This window comes from Lipotes vexillifer, unplaced genomic scaffold (genome assembly GCF_000442215.2).
Source record: "Lipotes vexillifer unplaced genomic scaffold, Lipotes_vexillifer_v1.1 scaffold184, whole genome shotgun sequence".
Lineage (NCBI taxonomy): Eukaryota > Metazoa > Chordata > Mammalia > Artiodactyla > Lipotidae > Lipotes > Lipotes vexillifer.
In genome coordinates this window covers 1,252,494-1,265,072 of record NW_006783561.1, presented here as the reverse complement: position 1 = coordinate 1,265,072, position 12,579 = coordinate 1,252,494, and the positions used below count along the sequence as shown (strand labels likewise).

The following is a 12,579-nucleotide window of genomic DNA, read 5'->3' as shown; positions in this document are numbered from 1 at the left end:
CCACCCACCCACCCCCCCACCCCCCTGGCCAGGGATCGAACCTGCACCTGCTGCATTTGAAGGCAAAGTCTTAACCATTGGACCACCAAAGAAGTCCCCAGCATTTCTTAAAGATTGCCAAATGGAGGTACTAGGACAAAAGCATAAATATTTCCATGAACTCTCTTAACCTTCAAAGCCCTGCGTGGTAGATATTTTAATCCCCATATTACAAATAGGGAAATTGAAGCTCTCGGGCATGTAACTTCTAATGTAAATGGCAGAAGCAGGAACTGGACTTAGATCCTTCCATTGCAGAGTTCGGGTTCTCTCCACCACCCTCTCTGCTGTCAGCACTCTGCATTTTCATCCGCCTTTCAAGGCTCACCTGTTTCCCTCTGATCTAGAGGCTGGCCTCTTTAAGGTCTCAAATTCAGTTTCCTTTACTCATTTTAACAGTGTGAGCACCGGCTCACTACTGTGGCCTGGCCCTGGTGGATCCACACCCAGCCCTGGACCCTCACCTCAGTAATTGGCACTTGGTGTCCACTGGGGGCAGCGTCTTTTCTCTATAAGCTTTGGTGCCCCAGAGCCATGTCTAAAAGGCCATCAGATCACACCCCTCTCTGGTCTAACCTGTCGCCTTCTCTGGTCTGCAAGGCTTTTTCCTGCCAACACTCTCTTCCCAGCACCTCCTGCTCTCAGCTACTCCTGGATCATGCCAGGCTCGATTCGTCCTGCCTTTGACAGACCGTTCCTGCCCCTCCCTTCCCCACTTAGCTCCCAGCGTGTATCCTTATAGAATTGCTCTGCCTGAATCATACTTTGATGTGATGTTATTATAAGAAACAGACATTTGAAACCCATTTATTATAAGGATCTAGCATTATTGATTAGGACACACAGTCATTTTTTATAAAGACCCCTGGAGAAATTCTTGTCTCATCTTAGTGCCAAAAACAGCTCTACTCCCGAGAAACTGGTTCTTTTGAATTTATACATATATCGGGGATGCAGTTAACTGACCAGTTTTCCCTTTTCACATCAGCTCTCAGAAAGCTTAGAACCTACCCCCTGTCCCGACCAGGCAGCTGTGTGGATCACGTGGTGCTGCGTGCTTGGTGTCCGATATTGATTTGTCTTTTCTTTGCCCTACTTTTCACTCCTGCTCTCTTGCTGTTTTATAAATCCCTATAAGTCACCTTAAAGCCTTTCTGGAACAAGGTTGGCCTAAATCAATAACTAGTCGATACAAGGGAGAAACCTTCTTGCAGGATTGTAGTGAGGATTAAACGGAATAATGGTTGCGAGTTGTCAGCCCAGAGTTTCCTCCCAGGCTTGGTTGAAAGGCGAACTGCTAGCTAGGGCTTAGATGAGGGTGCTACCAGAGGTCCCCACTCCTGGGCACCCTCCATATTTCTGAAACCTGGGAGGCCACGGGGGAGAGGGGAGAGAAGCTGCTGTCACATCAAGGGACAGGCACAGGCCTGTTATAGTGAAGCCAGACACAGCGGGAATGTAGTTTTGGAGGAGAGAGAGGAGAGGCTGTGTCACAGGCTTGAGACGCCTTCCTTCAAGGAGAGACCAAGCAGGGAACAGGGGGGTGTGTTGGTGACAAAGCCCTTTTGGACCACAGGTGCTTGGGGCCGGTTAGGCAGCTGGGGGACAGGAGGGGTCAGGGTTTGGAGGGCAGGGAGCTCACAGAGGTTAGCTCACACTCTGTGCAGGGGGCAGGGTTTGGGGCGGTTTGTGGGGCAGGCCTTGCAAGGCTTGTATTCCCCCACTTTGCACACAAGGAAACTGGGGCTCAGGAGGGAAAGGCTGAGCCACAGATGCGCAGCCAAGAGGTGGGGAACCGGGATTCGAACCTGCCTTTCTGAGGTCAGGGCCCCATGCGCTCTGCTGCGATGCTTCTGTTTTGTTGTCTCAGCAGAAAAACCCAGGCAGAGGGGAGCTGTTCCCGCAGCTCAGGGGACAGCGCGCTGAGTGGCCCTGTGGGCTGTGTTCTCAGATTTAGGTGAACCCTGAGGCCCGTGGGGTGGATGGTTGAAAGGATGGAGACGGTCAAAGCCCCATGGGCCTGGCCCAGGAGGAGGGTCCGGGGTCTGCAGAACTGCCCGTCCCACGTGGGGACAGGCAGCCCTGGCCGTCTGAGGTCGCAGTTCCTCCCAGGGCTGCTGTGCGAGGGGAGGCTCTGGAACCTGACTGCCAGTTTCAGATTCTGGAGCCGCCACCCGGCAGTGTTCCCTCAAAAAAGCTGTGTAACTTCCCTGAGCCTCCCTCTTGTCCTTTGTGAAAGGGGGACAGCAGTAGTATTTGCCCCACGGTTAGTGCGAGGCTCAGGCGCACTCATACTTGTGACACGCCGGGCGGTGCAGGCGTTGGGGGGCAGTTGTTATCAGCACGGTGGGAAGCAAAGGGGCAGTGTTCCGCAGTGAGGATTGAGAGGCGGAGGAGAGGCAGGTGGACAGGTGCCTGAGGCCCAATCCTGCTGGGGAGTGGAAGCTGAGTTGCTGAGTCCCTGCAACGCCTCCTCCCTCACTTCAGGACTTTGATAATGGGGAGGTGATGGAGTCCTCAGAGGTCCCTGCCCTCCAAGCCCCAGGGCAGGGATGCAGCACAGCAGTCCCTAGGCCAGCACGCTCAGTGCCCCGTGTGGATCCAGGCTCAGTGGCAGCCCTGCCCCCTGCAGTCCCCGAGACCATGGGGTCTGGAGGCAGACCCAGCCTGGAGTTCACAACCTGGTGAGCCACCTACTGGCTGGGTTATCTGGGGTCCAGCTGTGCCTTCTTCTGAAGCCTCCATTCCTGGTCAGTAAAACAGATCAGGAACGGTAGATAGACTTGCCGTAGGTCTCAGGGCAGCTGTGGGCCCCGTCGAGAAGCTCCTTGTTTGCTTGCTCCTTTGCAGCCCTGGACGATGCCTTGGGGGCTGAGCTGACCCTGGTGGGTCTGGTGGGCAGGCTTGGGGGCTGGCAGAGCTGATCCCTGCTGCCCCAGGCTGCACCCCCCAGCTGCAATCCCTCTGCCCAGAGAAGGGGAGGTGGCTGGGGCCCGAGTTCCAGCTCATTTATTCACTCATTCATTCATTCGACAAATGTTTACCCAGTGATCTTTGCATGCCAAGCACTGTCCCAGGTGCTGGGATACAGCTGTGTCTGGTCTGGGCACTGTCTGGCCTGCTTGACCTCCCTGACTCATCAGGGCACTCTGGAGAAATCTTTTCTGACAGTGTTCTCCCTCTGGCCTTGTCCTCGCAGGGACCTGAGTGAGAACAGCATCCAGGCCATCCCCAGAAAGGCTTTTCGTGGAGCCACAGACCTCAAAAATTTGTGAGTATGGGCCTGGGAGGGAGAGGGGCTTGGGGACTGTCGGGCCATCCCTGTCAGCATCCTTATGGGTCTCCCCAAGCCCTGTGGTCCAGGCAAACGAGGAGCTGGCCTGGGCTCTGAGATGGCTCATGCCAGCATGGCCTTCTGGAACAGTCTGGGGCTGGAGGAAACAGGCATCCTTTGGGGGCCAGGTGGAAGGGAGTGTCATGAACTGTGGGGTGCTTGGGTGATGTCCTTGTTCCATTGCAATGGACAGTCTCTGTGCCCTTACCCTCCAGTGGGTGGGGAGAGCTGGGTCTGAATGTTTTCTTGCAGGTCCATATTGTATAAGCTGCTGCGAGTCAGTTAACTTCACTGAGCCTCTATATATTGTTTTGCAAAATGGGGACATCATATTTATTTCACAAGCTTGCTCTGAGGTTTAAATGAGATATGGAAATAAATACACTTTGTTGAGTGCTATTTTTAAAAATTTATTTATTTTATTTTATTTTTGGCTGCGTTGGGTCTTTGTTACTGCGCGCGGGCTTTTCTCTAGTTGCGGTGAGCAGGGGCTACTCTTCGTTGTGGTGTGTGGGCCTCTCGCTGCGGTGGCTTCTGTTGTTGCAGAACACAGGCTCTAGGCGTACAGGCTTCAGTAGTTGTGGCACGTGGGCTCAGTAGTTGTGGCTTAGAGGCTCTAAGAGCGCAGGCTCAGTAGTTGTGGCGCACGGGCTTAGTTGCTCCGCAGCTAAGCATGTGGGATCTTCCCAGACCAGGGCTTGAACCCGTGTCCCCTGCATTGGCAGGCGGACTCTTAACCACTGTGCCACCAGGGAAGCCAAATGCTATTTAAATATAATGGTTTATTTCTATTACTCAAATTTATTCTGATCCAGGCTTACACTCCACCCCAACCCAGGTCTGACTGCCATAGTGATGGCAAATGCCTGGCACACTTGTCACTCCCTGACCCTCGTGCCTGTAGTAGACATTGGTAATTGATCACCACATTCTTTCCCAAGGAGCCCAATCACAGCTGCAGTTTATTCTGGGAGCAGCAGTCCAGGTAGCCACTGTGAGTCGGTCTCACTTGGCACTCAGGCTGAAATCTGTTTGCCGGCTGTGGCTGCCATGGCTCCCGTGACAGACTCTGATTTTACAGCCACCAGCAAGCACCCTCTAGGTGGTCTTCAAAGTGGGGGCGGTGCCTGCTCCCCAGGAAATATTCAAGGTTGGGGAGAGGAGTATAATATAACTTATTTATACTTACTGTTTTAACTAAAAATGAGAACGAATTTAAGCTTTTATCAACATTTACTATTTGGATCAACACATATGTACTGGACAAATGATTGGGGTCAGGTCTTTTATTTTTTTAAACTAATGGAGTGGTTGATCAGAATGTCTGGACATCCCCGCTGTAGGCAACAAGCCACCCTCTCTGTAACCTTCCTTTGCTCCACAGACAGCTGGACAAGAACCAGATCAGCTGCATTGAGGAAGGAGCTTTCCGGGCTCTGCGGGGGCTGGAAGTGCTGTAAGTGAAACATAGGAAGGGAAGCAGAGGCAGGAGAGCGCTGAGGCCCAGGCAGCTGGTGTTCGGGCTGGGAAGCCCCACAGGAGGCGGGAGGCCTGGGAGGTGGGTGCCAGGCCCAGGGCAGAGGCCTGCTCTCTGCTCTCCTAGACTTGTCGCTAAGGACGGAAGGGCATGTACTCCTGGGGTCATGCCTGTGGCAGTGTGACCCAGGCTTAAACTGCTCTTGATGAAGCCCAGAGCGAGTGGCTGTGTCTCTCTGGAGTTTCTAACACACAAGGCTGCAGTGCCTCGCCTTTCTCCCTCCATTTGTCCAAACCCCACGCTTTCTTCCAGGCCAGCCAGAGCCTGCACCCATCCTCACCTTCTGTGCGCCCCTCTCCCGTGTCCTACCAGCCTGGGGGTCTGTGGTGCAGCTGCCTCTTCATCACTGTCCCAGCTCAGGGGTCTCCCTGAGGGTGGCTCTCCGGCGTAGCCCCCGGGTCCAGCCCAGGGCTGGTCACCTCAAGGGCGTGCTGTGAGCCACAGTGTGAGGGAGAAGCTGTGCCCGTCCTTCCCACGCGGCTTACTGCTGGGCGGATGCTCAGTGACTCTGGCTTCCCTCTTTCAGGACTCTGAACAATAACAGCATCACCACCATCCCCGTGTCCAGCTTCAACCACATGCCCAAGCTGCGGACCTTGTGAGTCAGCCCCGGGGCGGCCGGGAGCACAGTGCCGAGCAGGGGGGGAGGGGAAGGAGCTCGGCCTCCTCTGCACCCCCGGAGGCCACCTCAGGGTGGGGGCTGAGTGGAGTTGGGGGAGGGGGAGGTGATCTACAACGGAAGGACGTCGAATGTCATTTATAGTTGATGTTTTCGTTGGACAACAAATGATTTGTTTTTGTGTTTGAAGATGAGTTAGGTGATTTGGGCAGTGGGTCTACGTGAGCTCAGTGAGACGCATCTTCACTGGGCACACTCCAGCCAAAGGGGTGCCCCCTCTCACCCGCCGAGCCCGTTGGGAGGGAAGGGGCAGCTGCTGGGAAGTTTCCCGCTGCTGCAGATAATCCTCAAGTCGGGGCTGAGCCGCGCAGCTGACTGGGTGTAGGCCGGGCCCCGACCGAGTGAAGCGCCAGGGGCTCGGCCCCCTACCCCGTGGGCGAAGGGGCTCCCACTGTGCAGCCAGGGGCTGGGGGCCCAGGTGGGTCGTGAGCCACCCTGTCTCCTCCCTCCCCCCCGCAGCCGCCTGCACTCCAACCACCTGTTCTGCGACTGCCACCTGGCCTGGCTCTCCCAGTGGCTGAGGCAGCGGCCAACCATCGGGCTCTTCACCCAGTGCTCGGGCCCTGCCAGCCTGCGCGGCCTCAACGTGGCCGAGGTCCAGAAGAGTGAGTTCAGCTGCTCAGGTGGGTGCAGGCCCTGCTGGGGCTCTCGGCTGCCCTTCGCCTGCCCCCCGCCCCACCTCCTGTTCCCTCCCACTAACCTCCTGTCAGCACGCATTAACATCTGGCCCACCCGTGACCTCCTGTCCTCATCCATGGATGGGGTGAGGACATCCCGCCGTCTCCTGCCCTCGCTCGTGTCCTATCCTGTCCCTACTCCCTGTGTCCTGTCCTCACTGCTCTCTTCCTTCCGCATCCGTTGTCTCACCCATCACCTCTGTCTCCACATCACCTCTTGCCTCCACTGCATTTCCCCTACTGTCTCCTACCCATCACTTCTTTCCTGTCCCCACCCATTGTCTCCTTCTGCCCCATCCCTTCTACTCAGTGTCTCCCTTTTGCTTCTTTGCTTCTACCCAGCCCTCCCACCCTCGCCTCCCACCCCTCCCTCCACCCACTCCTTGCCCCCTCCTATTACCCCCTGTCCCATCCCCCATTGTCTCACCCCTGCTATCTGGAAAAGTCATTAAATTGGGCCTTCTAGCCTTGGTTCGAAGTGAAATGGACCCCAGAGTCCGTACCTCCATCTTCCACCTGGGGTCCTGGGAGAGCCTCCTGCCTGGCCACCCCACTTCCTTTCTGGCCCCTCCAATCTCCTTACTGTAGCCAGAAAGACCTAAAGAGAGCCACCGGTTTGGGCTGGTTGCTGTTGCTTTGTCCTTACCTGGCCTTTCAGTGCTCCTAGGAGAGTCCAAACTGCCCTCCAGCTCTGCGAGGCTGGACGAGGTCATCTGTGCCTCCTCTGCCTGGTGGCTTCCTCACTGTTGCGTCTCAGTGGTGCCTGCCTCTGCCCCTCCCGGGAGCAGGTGCCTCCCACCCTGGCCTCCTGGCAGGCTGTTTCCCTGCTGGTTACATCCTCCCCGCCTTGCTGCTCCCTCCTCAACCTGCAGGGCCCAGGGAGCCTTCCCTGGCCCCAGAGGGAGTCCCGCATAGACTGATTGCAAAGTCCATGAAAACATGGGTACATGTGCTGTGTTCTCTGGCCATTTCTTAGTACTGTGCTCACACTTGACACAGAGAGATAGATGCGCAAGGGATGTTTGCTGAGTGAATGACCGGCTCACAAATCCGTGACAGAGGATTAGGGGCTGCCCGTTCCTCCCAAGCGTGTGGATCTGAGCCCGCCAGCCACACAGAGCTCGGCCTCCTCTCCTCAGGGTGAGGCTCGGGGGTGGGGGGGCTGTCCCCTCACCCTCAGCACCGGCAGCCCCCGAGACTGCGCTCGAACACCGCCGTGCTCAGGGCTACGGCGTGTGTGAGACGTGATTCTGCAGCTCCACTGCTAGGTATGTGCACATGTTCTGCCAAACACACGTCCAAGAACATCCAAGCAGTGTTTTTCATAATATCCCAGACTTGGAGATTGCCCAAATGTCCACCAACAGGAGACTGGATTAGCCCATGATGGCATATCCATGCAATAGACTATGAGTCAGCAATAGAAAAGAACAAACTACACAGCAACATGGGCAAATCTCGGAGATTTTACATTGAGTGCAAGAAGCCAGATGCAAGAGAGCCTGCTGTCTGGTTTCCTTTATGTTCAGTCCACAAACGAGCAGAGCAAATCTTTGGTGATAGATCTCAGAATAACGGCTACCTCAGGGAAGGAGCATGAGGGAACCTTCTTGGGTGATAGAAATATTCCATGTCGGGGGTGGGGGGCAGTTCTGTGGCTGTACCCACATGTGGAAATGCAGCCAGCTATACACTTACGATGGTGCACTTGGTATAACCAATGATACCTCGGTTTAAAAAAGTGTGGGTCCTTAACATCAGACACTGGGCTTCACCCTGATCTCACCACCTATGTGGTGAGATTCCATGTGCTATTAATTAATGTTGAGGATGTGTGAATTTCATGTGCTAATTAATTAATGTTGAGGACTCAGTTTTCTCACCTGTAAAGTGGCCACAATGATATCATGCTCTTTGCAGTAGGATTCAACGAGATACTGCATATACGACACTTATGGCATGTGGCACAGAGTAAGTGCTCAATAAACATGGTGCTTGTCATACTCAGGCCAGAAGTGTTGAGTGACTTGGACTAGAGCCTGGAGCCTCAGAACTGAGGGTAGGATTTCCTAGCGTGCAAATCACATGCTCATGTAGCACAGTTATGTTCAGATTCAAGTTCAGCAAACAAGTACCTGCTATGTACCAGGCACCTGCAGAGTTACATCATGGTCCTTGGTGATCTCCTCTGGTTCATCGTCATTTAGAGAAGCACCTTGTCCCCATCCATCAGTCCGTATCTGGGAAGGGAGGTCCTGGCCCAGGGCCCCCTGAGGTCACAGCCCACTGTTTCCACAGGCCAGGGGGAGGCGGGGCACGTGCCTTCCTGCACCCTCTCCTCCGGCTCCTGCCCAGCCATGTGCACCTGTAGCAACGGCATTGTGGATTGTCGTGGCAAAGGCCTCACCGCCATCCCCGCCAACCTGCCTGACACCATGACGGAGATGTGAGTACAGGCAGGGCAGGCGCTGGGATGCACCCCTCCGGCCAGGCCAGGCTGTGGTGGGCCAGTGAAGAGCCAGTGCAGGCACTACCCCAAGCCTTGCCCTGAGGCCCCTCAGTGCAAACAGAGAAGAAATGCTTTGCCTCAGCTGGGCCGAGTTGTCTGCCCAAGGCTTGCAACTCTGGAGGGTTGGAGAGGGGTATCCCTCTGTGGTCCATCTGTCCAGCCCAGCTGGGTGAGTCTGCTAGAACTGGTTTCTTAGGGACTTCCCTGGCGGTCCAGTGGTTAAGACTCCTCGCTTCCACTGCAGGGGGCACGGGTTCGATCCCTGGTCGGGGAACTGAGATCCTGCAAGCCCCGTGGTGCGGCCAAAAAAAAAAAAAAGAATTGGTTTCTTAGTACTAGCATCATTGGTGAGCCCCTTTCAACCATGGCAGCCTGGGATAATGGAGCTCGAAAACCTGTCCCTTTTCTCTGCCTGTGCCAGCCCCCCTACCTCCAGATGGAGGGTGGGAGCAGGGGCTGGCGGGCAAAGGGCCTGGTTTGGGCAACGGCAGGGGTGGGATGACCTGTCCTTGTCCTTCCTCTGTGTTCTCTCTCTGCAGCCGCCTGGAGCTCAATGGGATCAAGTCCATCCCCCCCGGAGCCTTCTCTCCCTACAGAAAGCTTCGGAGGATGTGAGTGCCTCCTCCTGTTTCCTGGGGGTCAGCATGGGGCTGAGCCTGGAGCAGGCAGGCCACAGCCCCGGGGCAGGTCCTGACTCTGCCTGCCGTGGCTGAGCCCCCGGCAAAGCCATCAACTGGCCTTCCTACCAGGCTCACCTGTGACGTGGGGATGGCGGTGGTGCGACCTTCTTGAAGGGCTGTCTTGCGGCCTAAATAGGATGCTGAGTCCGAGTCTGGCACGTGACCTGAGCTGACCATTTCAGCTTGGGCACCCACAGAAGCAGTTGAGGCTGTGAGGGGTGTGTGTAGGGGAAAGCTAGGGTACCCACCCGTGCATGACCCTTGGATTGCACAGGGAAATAGTGGCCAGTCGTGGGTTTTTCGGGTGGATGGGGAACTGGCCCTTCTCTTTCCTAATATCAAAGAAACCCCTGCCCTCCTGTGGTATCTGGGAGGTAGGGGGGACAGGCAGGACTTGGTGGCCACTGAGAGATTCAGCCACCGTCTCTCCTCTGCTCACCTTGCAGAGACTTGAGCAACAACCAGATCTCGGAGATTGCACCCGATGCCTTCCAGGGCCTCCGGTCCCTGAACTCGCTGTGAGTAGCAGTGCCAAGGCTCTGTAGTGGTCCAGGGCATCCCCCAAGGAGGCAGGCAGGGCCCAGGGCTCAGGGCCCCTCTGGTGGGCACTAGAGAAGGAGCACAGACAGCCTCAGTGGGTCTCCCTCTGGCTGCAGTGACCAGGGTGGCTGTACCCAGCTTTCCCTTCCTCTTTGTGGACCCTCTGCAGCTGGGAGGGGGAGGAGGGAGTCAAGGGCTGAGTGCATGGAAAAGCTAGGCAGAGCTGTTGCCCCTGACAACTGTGATGCTCTCCCTTCTGCGGTGGGGATTTTCCCAGCCTTCTTTGTGGCAGTCATCTGACTCAGCCCAGCCTTCATGTTGGCCCTGCCTCCCCACAGAGGCCCAGCACTTGGTTCTCCTAAGCCTTGCCTGGGTCCTATAATGGCGGCAACCACCAGCTCCAGTTGTGAAATCTGCCACAGCTTACATCTTTTGTCCCAAATGTGCTCTGATCTCAAGTTGTAATGAGTGATTGTGAAGAGTGTTTCCTGCCTCCCCTGCCTCCCCCACCCTGTCCAGTATTTCCTTTCCCTCAACAGTTTGCTGGGGATCCATCAATCTACAAAATGTTGTGTGGCATTGAAAATTAATCTCGGAAATGTTACTTCATCTCTTTTTCCAAGAACCCTTGCTCGCTCTCCCAGGGTCACTAAGCCCCTCACCCTCTGAGGTCCCATGGTACTTTGTCTCCATACAGAGTGAACTCAGGGTGTCCTATAGTCAGGCTAGCTCCCTGTTGATGGAGGCCATTCATTTGTCTTAGGAATGAGTATTTTCACCTGTCCCTTGGCAGCACTGGACATGGGCTTGGCGTTGATTTGGGGCCTAGGAAGTGGAACAGAATGGAACTCCCCCTGGGGCAGTGCAGGAGGCTGTTAGCTCAGTGTCTTCTGTGTGCACCCTCTTCTCTTGGAATAGAGTTCAAGGTAGTGCGTGGGGCCGTTGGGAATGGCACCCCTAAAACTGTGCAGTGTGCAACCTACACAGCTGTACACGACAGCCTGGTGATGGGTCACTGTCCTTGGCTGAGAGATCAGATCCTGAAGGTGGCTGCCAGAATGCAGGGTCTTCCTCTGAAAAGTGAGTGAATCTCCTCCTAAATCGGAACATGACAGTAGCCCATCTAAGTGGGTTCCTGTTGCTCATGGGTATCTGGTCGCAGCCGCCCCCTCACCATATAGGAACTTTCATGCTGAGGTCATGCAAAAAGTGGGCATTGACAATGTCCGCCTGGTCAGGCCCTGACCTGGTTCCCCTGCCTCAATTCCTGCCCCCTGCATTACTCCACACAGCAGATGGAGGGATCTTTCCAGTGGGAGTCTGATGATGTCTCAGAGGCTTCCTGGTGCTGGCTGGGTAAAATCCAAGCTACTGTCCCATTTGTTTCCTCTACTCAAGCCACACTGGAGCTCTCCACATGGGCCAACCCAGATCCTACTTAGCTCCTGCTACGCCGTCCTCCAAGAACGATCTCAGAGATGGCACACTCTGTTTTTACTCAGACAGAATGTTTCCAGGGGTGGCTGAGGGGGGCCGCTTGTGAGATTGGAACGTAATACACCCCCCTCCCCAGGCCCCATGATGCTTTCACCATCTGTCTGAACCCATTTCTGCCTGCCTGTCTTTTTTGAGCCTTTGCATTTTTTCGGATTATATATGGAATTCATGCTCCATGTAGAAAACTTTGAAAATTCTAAAGCATAAAACAACCCACTCGCAATCCTGCCACCAGATCTCAGCACAGCTAACACTTCGGTATGTTTCCTTCTGGCGTTTTGTCTGTACTGGAAAGACTCGCTTGACGCGCTGGAGCTCATACCGCACGTGCCTTCTGGCATTCCGGTTTTTGCTTGTAATTCCCTGAAAATATGTTAATTTTTCCTGCCCTAGGGATTTTCTTCTCTTTGAACAATCTCCTTTTGGATCCCCAACCAGGTTAATTTCCCATGAGGTTCCCCGGAGGGGCCCTTGCAGGCTTCTGTGGGATCCGTGTGTGAGGGCAGAGAGTGAGGGAGGGGTGCTCCCGCAGTGATGGGGATCATGCTGCCTCTAGCCCATAGGGTACCTTTGTGCAGAGTAGGGACCGGCGACCCCTTCCTGTCGCACTTTACTGCCATCTGCTGGCCACTGTTATAACAAGCCTACACTGCTGGGACCTGGCGTGTGAAAGGCATAGGGGTGGCACCATTGTGTGGGCAGGACTTGCAGAGCTGTGCCCTGGCCTGCCGGGCTGTCCTCTAACTCTCCTTTCTGCTGCCTTCTCTCCAGGGTCCTCTATGGGAACAAGATCACAGACCTCCCCCGGGGAGTGTTTGGAGGCCTGTTCACCCTACAGCTCCTGTAAGGACCCAAATGCGAGTGACCTTGGGTGGGACCCATGGAGCGGGGGCAGTATTCCTCCGGCCTCTCTTTCGGCCTCTTTAGGGTGTGGGAGGCAAGGACCTTGGGGGATGGCAGGCCTGGCAAGGCTGTGAGAGTCTAGGGGGCTCTGCAGAGGCCAGAGAGGGAGGGAGAGGTGGATGCAGAGCTGATTGCAGGACGCCTGAGCTGAGAGGCCGCTGAGATGTGAACTGTGTTCCTGCTG

General features: G+C 55.4%; 1 protein-coding gene across 1 annotated transcript in view; it reads left to right on the top strand.

The window, feature by feature from the left end:
- SLIT1 (slit guidance ligand 1) overlaps nucleotides 1-12,579 on the top strand; it is a 174,234-nt gene that overhangs the window by 114,808 nt on the left and 46,847 nt on the right. Inside the window, exons 5-12 of the mRNA XM_007456197.1 lie at nucleotides 3,239-3,310; nucleotides 4,758-4,829; nucleotides 5,437-5,508; nucleotides 6,049-6,212; nucleotides 8,565-8,712; nucleotides 9,315-9,386; nucleotides 9,902-9,973; nucleotides 12,264-12,335. Coding sequence (XP_007456259.1) covers nucleotides 3,239-3,310; nucleotides 4,758-4,829; nucleotides 5,437-5,508; nucleotides 6,049-6,212; nucleotides 8,565-8,712; nucleotides 9,315-9,386; nucleotides 9,902-9,973; nucleotides 12,264-12,335 — 744 coding nt within the window. The remainder of the gene's footprint in view (nucleotides 1-3,238; nucleotides 3,311-4,757; nucleotides 4,830-5,436; nucleotides 5,509-6,048; nucleotides 6,213-8,564; nucleotides 8,713-9,314; nucleotides 9,387-9,901; nucleotides 9,974-12,263; nucleotides 12,336-12,579) is intronic.